Here is a 12,669-nt window from a genome sequence, read left to right as displayed (position 1 = left end):
TTCCCCATTTTAATTGTGTGGAAATATTAGACAGACTGAGCTTCTGCTTTGGAACCACAGAAGGAAACTTAACCGTTGTCATTTCTGAGGAATGCAAATAAATAGAAAAGGCTTCAGTCTCGCTTTACGATCTGCAGTAACTGGGATCAGGTGACCGGTGGTGGGTCTCCCAGACCAATTATCAGAATCAGGTTTAATAGCACCGGCAGATGTCATGTAATTTGTTGTCTCTGCGGCAACAATAGAACCTAATTCATAACAATAGATTTTTACCATTGATTTAAAATAAAAATATACATATTAAATAGTTAAATTATATAAGTAGTACAAAATAAGAATTTTAAAAATGTAATACTGTAAACTATTTCAATTGCGTGGAACTATTTGACTGACTGGGTTGCTGCTTTGGAAATTCTAGAGTGAAGCTTAACAAAACTGTACTAAACTATAACTAAACTTATGAGAAGCTCAGATAAATAGAAAAGGCTAATTCTCATATAAATGGGTCAGACATCTAGAAACATTGGCTGCACTTCAGCAGGTACAAACAGTGGAATGAGACCTAGTCCTGGGCCTCAGCCCAGTGGTTATGATCTGAGGCCTGGGACGAGGTGAGAGTAAGCATTCGGCACGGACTAGAAGGGCCGAGATGGCCTGTTTCCGTGCTGTAATTGTTATGTGGTTATATAGAAACATGCTGAAAATATTGCAGAAAAAATCATTGTCCACCCACAACGAGAGGACGTGACAGATCCGGATCTCACTGCCTTGTCTGAATGGGTGAAAGATGAAGCTACACGGACACGTAGAGCAGTGACCCGCAGATGCTGCAGATCTGCGGGAAAATGTGTACAGGAAACGAGATCACGTGACTGGCAGAGGGTCTCCCAACTGAACCGGTCACTCTGCTCCTCGCCCCTCACACGCTGCCCGACCCATCTGCTGCATTTCCCAAATTATTCCATATTTACACCAGATACATTTTTACTTTTTCCTCCAGATCTTCCCTGTCCCTTTCCCTCCACCCCCAGGTCACAGAGTCACAGGCCCGATTCCCATCCTGGTCCAACACACAACTCAGACCCAAAACGGAAATGTGCAGGTTTCATTTAAATCAGTCTATGTTTATAAACACTAATTTCTATTCACATTCCTTCGGCCTCACTGGACAGGAACACTGAAACATCAACTGAGAAACAGCAGGAGGTGGCCATTCAGCCCCTCTAACCATCAACAAGATGATGGATGCTCTCCTATCTCAGCCACATGTTTCTGTCCGATCCTCATTTCCTCGACCCCTCCGGTCTCAACACATCTGCTGGCCTCTGTTTTATGTGAGGACGATCACTGAGTCTTCACCGGTCTCTGTGGTGGGGATTTACAGACATTCACCACCCTCGGAGTGGAGACATTTCCTCTCATTTCAGTCCCGGACAGTCCACCCCTTTTTTCAGAGACTGGGATCCCTGGTTCAGCCGGTAATGATGTTGTGCGTTTCAATGTGTTCACCCCTCAGTCCTCGATTCTCCAAACGAAAGGGTTATCACATTTGATCTTGCTTCATACAATGACCCCACCACTCCAGGGATCAGTCTGGTGAATCTTCATGCACTCTCAATAACAAATACTCTCTAATCTCTTTGTTAATCCTCTATGGAATTAATTTCCATCTTCTGCAGCCCCGTGTTGCCCCAACCACTCACCTCCCACCCCCGTCACTATTTCCACCTTCCCACCTCCCCCTCACCTGGATCCACCTCTCACTCCCCAGCTCTTGCCCCATCCCCACCCCTCACCTCTTTTCTCTGACTATTTCCCGTCCACTCTCAGTCCAGAGGGAGGGTCTCGGCCCGAAATGTTGACGGTCCATTTCCCTCCACAGATGCTGCCCGACCCACTGAGTTCCTCCGGCAGTTTGTTCTTTGGTCTGTATGACCCGTGTTAGTGTGGGGAGCGGGATTTTACACCATATTCCAGGTACAGTCTCAACAAAACACAAATAATTGTCACTTTGCCCGGACCATTGGCCCCGCTTGCAGGGCAACAGTCTGCCGGTGTTTGCCCCCCAATGTGGTGAATCGCCACCACCGTGGGCTCAGACATTTCCACAGATGAGCCCCTCCTGTCCCCACCGGGACAAACATCCTGTCCGCCCCCTCTCTCACCATCTTCATCCTTTCAATAAAATCCCCCTCTCCCTCCCCGGGGAACCGGCATCAAACCGACGGGCCGAGCGGTCTCCTCCTACCTCTCAGCGACACATCAGACTCCGGCCGCAGGAGACGCTTCACAAACGCCCCAACTTCCCTCGGAGGGAAATGGAAATAAATCAGAAAGCGGACATTTACTTTGACGGTTGTCCCGCCGTGACGGAAAGTTCGGGAGACGGTGTGAGCGGGGGTAACGCCCTCTCGGCTGGCTTGCATCCTCTATTGGTTGGAAGCAGTGATTGACATCGCTTCGCACCAATGGGAATAGCGCAGCGCGTGACTCCTCTGTTGACGGCGGTGGGGAAGGGCTGGTCACGTGATTAGTAGCCCAGCCGTTAAACCGACCAAGCTCGAGCTCACCAGCGCGTGGTGCACAAAAGGCCCCGGATGATCGGTTGAGGTAAGAAGGGGTCTCCGGGTTGGGGGTCTCACCGGGCGGGCGTTTTCAACACCGACTTCGGGTAGTTGCTGTGAGCTCCGGACTCCGTGACCCGCAATCCCGGGACAGTCCTGCTCTCTTCCCTCTCTCTCAGCCCCACCATCCGTACACGGGCCCCGGGGAGCTTCCGGCTGATGAGGGAATGGGAACCGATGGATCTCTCAGACAGAGCTGAGCTCCAGCTGTCTAAATGCAAGGATCGGGAACTCGGAGAAAGGGAACAAAATCTTTTACATCAGCTGTTGAGAAAATCACCTTTGTTCTGCCTCCAGTCACAAACAAGAGACAATCTGCAGATGCTGGAAATCCAAGCAACACACACAAATTGCTGGAGGAACTCAGCATTAGTACTCTTTTCCATAGATGCTGCCTGGCCTGCTGAGTTCCTCCAGCATTTTGTGTCTGTTGCTTGTTCTCCCTCCTCCTGTAATCTTGTGTCCATCCCACACAACAACAGGTGGATCCACTTTAGAAACTGTTACAAATTAGGGGACTTTGGTCAGAAGGTGCGAAGACATCCAGTGTCCCCGATTAATTCAGCATGAATTAATCAGTCTGATGGCCTGGTGGAAGATGATGTCCCGGAGCCTGTTGGTCCTTTTGCTGTGGTACCGTTTCCTGGATGGTAGCAGCAGGAACAGTTTGTGGTTGTGGTGAATTGGGTCCCCAATATCCTTTGGGCCCTTTTTACACACCTGTCTCTGTAAATGTCCTGAATAGTGGGAAGTTCACATCTACAGATGTGCTGGGCTGTCCGCACCACTCTCTGCAGGTTCCTGTGATTAAGGGAAGTACAGTTCCCATACCAGGCAGTGATGCAGCCGGTCAGGATGCTCTCAATTGTGTCCCTGCAGAAAGTTCTTAGGATTTGGGGCCCATCCCAAACTTCTTCAACCGTCTGAGCTGAAAGAGGTGCTTTTTTCACAACACAGCTGGTATAGATAGAAACTACAGCACAGAAACAGGCCTTTTGGCCCTTCTTGGCTGTGCTGAACCATTTTCTGCCTAGTCCCACTGACCTGCACACAGATCATATCCCTCCATACACCTCCCATCCATGTATCTGTCCAATTTATTCTTAAATGTTAAAAAAGAACCCGCATTTACCACCTCATCTGGCAGCTCATTCCATACTCCCACCACTCTCTGTGTGAAGAAGCCCTCCCTCATGTTCCCATTAAACTTTCCCCTTTCACCCTTAACCCATGTCCTCTGGTTTTTTTCTCCCCTTGCCTCAGTGGAAAAAGCCTGCTTGCATTCACTCTATCTATACCCATCATAATTTTATATACCTCTATCAAATCTCCCCTTATTCTTCTACGCTCCAGGGAATAAAGTCCTAAGCTATTCAACCTTTCTCTGTAACTGAGTTTCTCAAGTCCTGCCAACATCCTTGTAAACCTTCTCTGCACTCTTTCAACCTTATTTATATCCTTCCTGTAATTTGGTGACCAAAACTGAACACAATACTCCAGATTCGGCCTCACCAATGCCTTATACAACCTCATCATAACATTCCAGCTCTTGTACTCAATACTTCGATTAATAAAGGCCAATGTACCAAAAGCTCTCTTTACGACCCTATCTACCTGTGATGACACTTTTAGGGAATTTTGTATCTGTATTCCCAGATCCCTCTGTTCCACTGCACTCCTCAGTGCCTTACCATTAACCCTGTATGTTCTACGTTGGTTTGTCCTTCCAATGTGCAATACCTCACACTTCTCAGTATTAAATTCCATCTGCCATTTTTCAGCCCATTTTTCCAGATGGTCGAAGTCCCTCTGCAGGCTCTGAAAACCTTCCTCACTGTCTACTACACCTCCAATCTTTGTATCATCAGCAAACTTGCTGATCCAATTTACCACATTATCATCCAGATCATTGATATAGATGACAAATAACAATGGACCCAGCACTGATCCCTGTGGCACACCACTAGTCACAGGCCTCCACTCAGAGAAGCAATTCTCTACCATCACTCTGTGGCTTCTTCCATCGAGCCAATGTCTAATCCAATTTACCACCTCTCCATGTATACCTAGCGACTGAATTTTCCTAACTAACCTCCCATGCGGGACCTTGTCAAAGGCCTTACTGCAGTCCATGTAGACAATATTGACTGCCTTCCCTTCATCCACTTTCCTGGTAACCTCCTCGAAAAACTCTAACAGATTGGTCAAACATGACCTACCACGCACAAAGCCATGTTGACTCTCCCTAATAAGCCCCTGTCTATCCAAATGCTTGTAGATTCTGTCTCTTAGTACTTCCTCCAATAACTTACCTACTACTGACGTTAAACTCACTGGCCTATAATTTCCCGGATTACTTTTCAATCCTTTTTTAAACAACGGAACAACATGAGCCACTCTCCAATCCTCCGGCACTTCACTCGTAGACAGCGACATTTTAAATATTTCTGCCAAAGTGAGACAATTTCAGACAATGTGAGATCCTTGGTAATGTTTATGCCAAGGAAGTTAAAGCTGTTCACCGTGATCAATTGATGGCAATATGGGTTAGCCTGTCATCCACAATCAGCCCCTTTGTTTTTGTAACAATGAGCGAGAGTTTGTTTTCTTGACACCAGTCAGATGTTGTTCAGACCTCAGATAGAGTCAGCAATCAAATAGTTGAGCATGGTGTGAATTTGCTGAGCTGTGTATATCACAATGCAAGAAGCATCGTAGGAAAGCCAGGTGAGCTCAGGACAGGAATTATGATACTGTAGCCATTATTGGGACATGTTTGCACCCAACTGTCTGAGGGATTTAGAGGAACAAATTTGTAGAGAGATCACAGACCATGTCAAGAAACAAAGGTTGATTCAGTGAGTGATTTTAACTTTCCATATATTGATTGGGACTCCCATACTGTAAAAGGACTAGATGGGGTAGAGTTTGTTAAATGTGCCCTGAATCAGTACATAGAATTCCTGATGTAGAAGTGTGCGATGAGCTGTCAGGAAATGATCCAGGGCTGGTGACAGAAATTAGTGATCATAATGCCATGAGATTCAAAGTAAATATGGCAAAAGGGAGGTCTGGACCACAGGTTGAGATTCTAAATTGGAGAAAGGTCAATTTTTGTGGTATCAGAAAGGATCTGACAAGTGTGGTTTGGGACAGGCTGTTTTCTGGCAAAGGAGTACTTGGTAAGTGGGAGGCCTTCAGAAGTGAGATTTCGAGGGTGTAAAGTTTGTATGTGCCTGCCAAAATAAAAGTTGAAAGGTAACTGGTGCAGGGAACCTTGGTTTTCAAGAGATATTGAGGCCCTGGATATTTTGTTCCTCAAAATGCCTCAGACTGTTGGGTGCTACCAAGACTCATTAATGACTACAATATCATAATTCCACCCCCGAGCTGATCCAACTTTTTTTAGTCATCTTCTGTTGGTTTCTCAAAGTTTCCCAATAGTTTTTGCTCTTTTGTTTGCCCTCTCTTTGGCTTTTATGTTGGCTTTGGCTTCTCATTTCAGCCACAGTTGTGTCCTCCTGCCTTTCCAATGCTTCCTCTTCTTTGGGATGTATCGATCACTCAGCTCCCGAATTGATCCCAGAAACTCCAGCCATTGCTGCTCCGTTGTCACTCCTACCTTTTCCCTTCCAGACAAGTTTGGGCAGCTTCTCTGTCATAGAAACATGGAGAAGTTCAGTGCAGAAACAGGGTATTTGGCCCATCTAGTCAATGCTGAAAAAACATTCAAGCTGTCTAATGCAACTACCTGCACTGGGACCATCGCCCTCCATACCCCTACCATCCAGGCTGCTATCCAAACTTCTTTTAAATGGTGAAACCGAGTTGATATTCATCACTTGTGCTGACATCTCATTCCACACTCTGATGACCATTTCAGTAAAGAGCTTTTCCAAATGTTCCTGTTAAATTTTCACCTTCTCCACTTACCCATGACCGCTGGTTGTTATCCCATCCAACCTCAGTGGAAAAAGCTGCTCTCATTTATCTATACCCTCATAATTTTGTATACTTCCACCAAATCCTCAAAGCAATGTATAATTTCTTGTTTATGTTTGGAGCCTTTTTTGGTGTATAAGATGATGAGGGGCATTGATCATGTGGATCGCCAGAGGTTTATTCCCTAGGGCTGAAATGGCTGACATGAGGGGGCATAGTTTTAAGGTGCTTGGAAATAGATACCGAGGGGATGTCAGGGGTAAGTTTTTTACCCAGAGAATGGTGGGTGTGTGGAATGCACTGTCGGCTATTTGTGTGAGAGTGTTTCAGTTACTGTGGGGCCAGGAACCCATGCAGCTCAGTGGGAACAGGGAATAATACCAATGGAGAGAGTCCAACTGAGTCAGGTCACAGATTGGAGATGGCAGAAATGTCCCATTCTTATAGAGACAGGAAGAGCATCAGCGAGTTTGATGGTCATTCCAGATACCAGCACTGTGCCCAGTTAGAAGATGATTTCTCTCTCCAACTTGGGTTGAACCTCACTGTAACAGTGTGATACCAGATCATACCTTGACAACTCAAGGGATCTCATTTGAAATATTGTCCTACACCCATTGATGGATTTTGTAAATCTTTTTACAGGTTAAAAATGACAAGGAATTTGTCTACTGGAATCTCGCACAGACAGTGGGGAGGGATTCACTTGATCATCAGACCGACTGGCATTCCCGTAATTTTGCACAGGGGGGAACCCATTCATCTGCTCAGACAGTGGGAATGGATTCACTCAGTCATCTCAACTGAAGGTACATCAGCAAGTTCACACTGGGCAAGGCCTTTCACCTGTGGACACACCAGTCAGTTCACACTGTGCAGAGGCTGGCCATCTGCTGAATATGTGGGGAAGGATTCACTCAGCCATCTGAACTAATGGGTCACCAGCGAGTTCACAGTGGGGAGCGGCCATGAACCTGCTCAGAACATGGGAAGGGATTCACTTCATCGTCTCATCTGAAGGCACATCAGCGAGTTCACACCGGAGAAATGCCATTCACCTGCCCAGACTGTGGAAAGGGATTCACTCGGTCATCTGACCTAATGGCACACCAGCCAGTTCACACCGGGGAATGGCCGTTCACCTGCTTGGACTGTGGGAAGGGATTCACTTGGTCATCTGAACTGAAGGTACATCAGAGAATTCACACTGGGGAGAGGCCATTCACCTGCTCAGTCTGTGGCAAGGGATTCACTCAGTCATCTCATCTAATGGTACATCAGCGAGTTCACACTGGGGAGAGGCCGTTCACCTGCTCAGAGTGTGGGAAAGGATTCACTCAGTCATCTCATCTGAAGCTACATGAGCGAGTTCACACCGCGGAATGGCCGTTCACCTGCTCGGATTGTGGGAAGGGATTCACTCGGTCATCTGAACTGAATGTACATCAGAGAGTTCACACTGGGGAGAGGCCGTTCACCTGCTCAGACTGTGGGAAGGGATTCACTCAGTCATCTCATCTGAAGGTACATCAGCGAGTTCACACTGGGGAGAGGCCGTTCACCTGCTCAGTCTGTGGGAAGGGATTCACTTCGTCATCGACAGTGAAGGTACATCAGCGAGTTCACACTGGAGAGAGACCGTTCACCTGTTCAGAGTGTGGGAAGGGATTCACTCAGTTAGGCCACCTACAAGTACACTGGTCAGTTCACAGTGGAGAGAGGCCTTTCACCTGCTCAGACTGTGGGAAGGGATTCACTCAGATATCCACCCTAATGACCCACCGGGAAGTTCACACCAGGAAGAGGCCATTTACCTGCTCAGTCTGTGGGAAGGGATTCACTTTGTCAAATCAGTTACTGAGACACCAGTTCGTTCACACTGGACAGTGGCCGTTCACCTGCTCAGACTGTGGGAAGGGATTCACTCAGTCATCTGAACTGAAGGTACATCAGCGAATTCACACAGGGGAGAAGCCATTCACCTGCTCAGAGTGTGGGAAAGGATTCACTCGCTCATCCCACCTACAAACACACCAGTCATTTCACACAGGGGAGCGGCCGTTCACCTGCTCAGACTGTGGGAAAGGATTCACTCAGTCATCAGAGCTACAGAGACATCAGCGAATTCACACTGGGGAAAGACCATTCACCTGCTCAGAGTGTGGGAAAGGATTCACTCAGTCATCCCACCTACAGAGACACCAGCAAGTTCACACTAGGTAGAGGCCGTTCACTTGCTTCGGGTGTGGGAAGGGATTCACTCGGTCATCTCAACTGCAGAGACGCCAGCAAGTTCACACGGGGTAGAGGCCAATCTCCTGCTTGGACTTTGGGAAGAGAATCTCTCAGCCACCTCAACCAGATTTGCATCATTGAGTTCACACTGGGGAAACCCATTCACCCGCTGTGAATGTGGGAAGCGATTCACTCAGTCATCTAACCTTGCAACTCTTGCTTCGGCTAGCAGTTTAATGTAGGGGATGATAGCTCCCGGCCCGGACAAACTTAAGAAGTCTCATTTGGGTGGATGCTGCACAATGTGTCCCCTGTTACAAATCAGTACCCCAAAATAACAAGCAGTACAGAATATGTGATTAAATGATTGAGATTTATAATTTTTACTTTGACTATAGGGTTAGTAAAGAAAACAAAAAAAAAGAAAAAGGGCCCACTCCATTTGCGTCTTTTCATCTCTCCCTGGCAAAAGAACATGAAAATATCTCTTCCAGACTCACAAGGAAGAATATTTCTGACACTAGATCATCCCGCACTCCAAAACCCTGTTATCTCTAGTCGTAACCTAAACACTGCTGCTACAGAGCAGCCATTACCTCAGCAGTGAAACATTACAGAGAGGCCATTACGTGAGCAGTGAAACCTTACAGCATGTTATACTTGTGACATACTGCCGGATTCACACTGGGGAGAAAGTTTCGATAAGCTGCATGCTGGATATTTGTCCATCACCATTGCTGAATGCTATTTTGAGAGTGACTGTCGGTGCTGAACTCTGCAATTATCACCACTCCCAGTTCTGCACCCTGGTCACTGGGCATGGGAGGAGTTTCTTCTGCTACATATTCACCTTTAATGGGACTGGAGGTTAACATTCTGCACCTGTGACAAATTAATTAGTTCTATTTTAAACTCTGTCTTTGGTACTTAGAATATTTATAACACAACCAGTGTACTCAGGCCTGCTGGACCCAGCCAGTGATCCAGTTCCATGACAGTCCTTTTACATCCTCCTGTGTTGTTCACATCTGTGAGATGGGTTCCAAACAGTCACCACTCTGTGGGTGACGAGGTTTCCCTGGAATTTTCTGCAGACTGAAGAAGTCGAGCTGACTGCAGTTCTGTCTGAGATGTTCTTTGCCCCTCAAATCTCTGGGGTGAGGAAGAATGACATTGGGAGTTAATCTCCTTATTCACGGCTCATTTCCACATTATCGGTCATTTTCCCTGCTTCTAAAGGCTTGTTAGAAAACACCACTGTCCTCTAAAGACTGAAAGCAGAATGGGAAACCATTAGTTGGATGTTCAACGAAGCGGGGTCAGAAACAAGAGGCAGGTCTGCCCAGGGCAGAGTTTGGGGCTCTGGACGGTGGTCGGGGTAAGAACGTATGATGAGGAGAAGGGAATCAGCAGCGGGGTGTGGCAAGGAATGACAGAGCAGCAACATTTGGAAGCTGATTGACAGGGAAAATAATTCAGTTGTCTGACTGACAATACAAACAATAGCTGTGGTGAGGTGCCCCAATGGTCGAGGTACGTGTGTGTTGAGAATGGTTTTATCTATTGAGGGAGTTGTTCCTGCTTGTTTATCCTGTAATATTATATCTGGATGGTTATTTTGGATTATCCTATCTGTAATAATGTATTGATTATCACATAAATTGTGAGATTCTGTCCCTAACTGGATCAGGCTTGAATTTAAGGTGCCTTAATGAAGTTATGGTGGTCATTCATGAGTGTGTGTTTTAAAGCAAGATTTTGGTGAATGATATTTGCCACTTGATTGTGCCTGCATAAGTAATCAGATTGAGTTAAACTGCTGCAGGATCCTGGAATGTGTTGGATTGGTCTGGTTTCTCTTGGCATTTTCTGCATTTATTGCCTTGTTACTTTGTACGGTTTGTATTTTTGATTTTTTTCTTTTTGTCAACCACCTTGTCCTGTTTTCTGCAAGGAACCCCTCAGTTTCTGGGAAGAGGTCTCCAACTCTCAGTCAGGTGCTCGATGCTTCCTTGTCAACATCTCGTCTGCTCAGATCATTGGGATGTCTCCCATGGAGGGTCATACTCATTCCACTGGTTAATGTTTTCTTCCATATTGATGATTCATTTTTCTGAGTTAGCCTCTCATTTAAGTTTCCTGGTCTGTATTTCTTATCAGAATTTCATATACACACATGAAGCATTGAATCCTGTTCATTTTTGATGAAAATATATACTTAGTTTTATCTGACTGTTGTGTGATTTTTTTTTCATGTGTGTTATTCCTCTTTCTCCTTCTGTCCAAGGTAGTATTAATCTGAGGCTACGTCCACGCTAGACCGGACAATTTTGAAAATGACGGTTTTGAGTAAAAACGACAGGCATCCACACCAGGCGTTTTTCAAAATATCTCTGTCCACACTAAGTTGGATATTTGGGCGAATCTCCTCCTACTGGGCATGCGCAGACACATCTACAGAAAACAAGCGAAGAGGAAACGGTATAATATTTACGTTTCCGTGGCGGCATTGTGCTATTTCCATTGGTCAAAAACAAGAGAACCTACAACAAGTGAAAGAAAGTTTTCAAAAATGTCTTCGAGGAATACAAAGAAAATCTCCACTGGAAAAAGCAGACAGACTTCTTCGTTTAGACAGACAATGAAGTCGAGCTGTTTCGGCGAGTTACAAACGACTACAAAGTCAGCAAAGCAGTGGAGAACGTTGGAGGGAGATGTTTAACTCCAAAGAAAGCTATTAACGTAGAGAATAAAGTAAACTACACACGCATGAATCCGTCCTCTACGCAAGATCAACAAGAGAGTGGAATCTTCTGCTGCCAGACCTGCGTAGTAGTTCTGACATTAATATTTTTAAAGATAGACTCAATCAAATCAATTTATGGGATCTGGTCAAAAAAGCTCACTTTACGATTTAACTCTCAGGCCGTTCACACCGACTGCGCGTTATAACAGCCGTCTGGCAGTGCTTGCACAGTACCAAGCCGAAGCAAAAAAAACTTTGTTGTTGTGGTGTTGTCATGACAGTGTTTTTAAATATCTCCGCTTACCCCGTCCACACTTCAATGCGAAGCAATCGTTTTCAAATTTACACACTCTGGAGAGTGTTTTCAAAAATCTCCACTTTCAGGGGAGGGAAACGCCATTTCAGTGTGGACGGAGGGTCAAAACGAAGAGAAAAAGCTTTGTTTTCAAAATTATCCAGTGTAGTGTGGACGTAGCCTAAGTGGGTCTGAGCGTAAATAGACTTTTCTAAAGTTGTCATTTCAGTTCTTATTTATCTTTGCAAATTTTACTTATTAAAATGGGACCAAGATATTTTCATAAAAAAATGTCAATGTTCGTATTGATGAAAGTGTTTATTGCCTTTGTTGTATTTGTTAACTATTGAGCTCTTTTCGGCAGGATTTTTTAAGCCTTGAACTAAATTTTGTCAAAGGTTTTCCCCATTTTGCACTACTGTAGCGGTGTGCTACACACAGCGCTAAAATAACCACACGGAGTCGGTGAGTTGGGGTTGCGATGAAAGAGATTTATTCAAACTTCGCGTCCTGCTTTAAAGCCTTCCTGTTCCCGCCCTCCCTGCGCGGGACTGCTGTGGGGAATGCATATTCCCAGACCCTTTCCGCATGCGGGATTTTCCCCGTTGGTGAAGATGGCCTGGCGCCCTTTATGGAGCCGACCCTCTGCCTGCGTGTGCTAGAAAGTGGGTTGCCACATAACCCCCTCCCCCCGCAGAACCGGTGATACCTCCCCCAATGTCCACAGTCTGGATCGGCCTCTGTTTGGGAGGTCTGCCCCTGCGCCGCGGTGCCTGAGCCTGGACCGGCTGCGCCAAGTCCACATGGGCCGGTTTGAGTCGGTCCAC

General features: G+C 46.1%; 1 protein-coding gene across 1 annotated transcript in view; it reads left to right on the top strand.

Moving 5' to 3' along the window:
• The window catches only part of LOC134342175 (oocyte zinc finger protein XlCOF6-like), a 29,926-nt gene extending 17,825 nt beyond the window's left edge, over positions 1-12,101 (top strand). The window contains exons 3-4 of the mRNA XM_063040148.1: positions 7,541-8,785; positions 10,756-12,101. Coding sequence (XP_062896218.1) covers positions 7,541-8,785; positions 10,756-10,918 — 1,408 coding nt within the window. The 3' untranslated portion in view covers positions 10,919-12,101. The remainder of the gene's footprint in view (positions 1-7,540; positions 8,786-10,755) is intronic.
• The last annotated feature ends 568 nt before the right edge of the window (positions 12,102-12,669 follow it).

Source organism: Mobula hypostoma, unplaced genomic scaffold, assembly GCF_963921235.1.
Source record: "Mobula hypostoma unplaced genomic scaffold, sMobHyp1.1 scaffold_76, whole genome shotgun sequence".
Taxonomy (NCBI): Eukaryota; Metazoa; Chordata; class Chondrichthyes; order Myliobatiformes; family Myliobatidae; genus Mobula; species Mobula hypostoma.
This window is presented reverse-complemented; position numbering and strand designations above follow the sequence as displayed.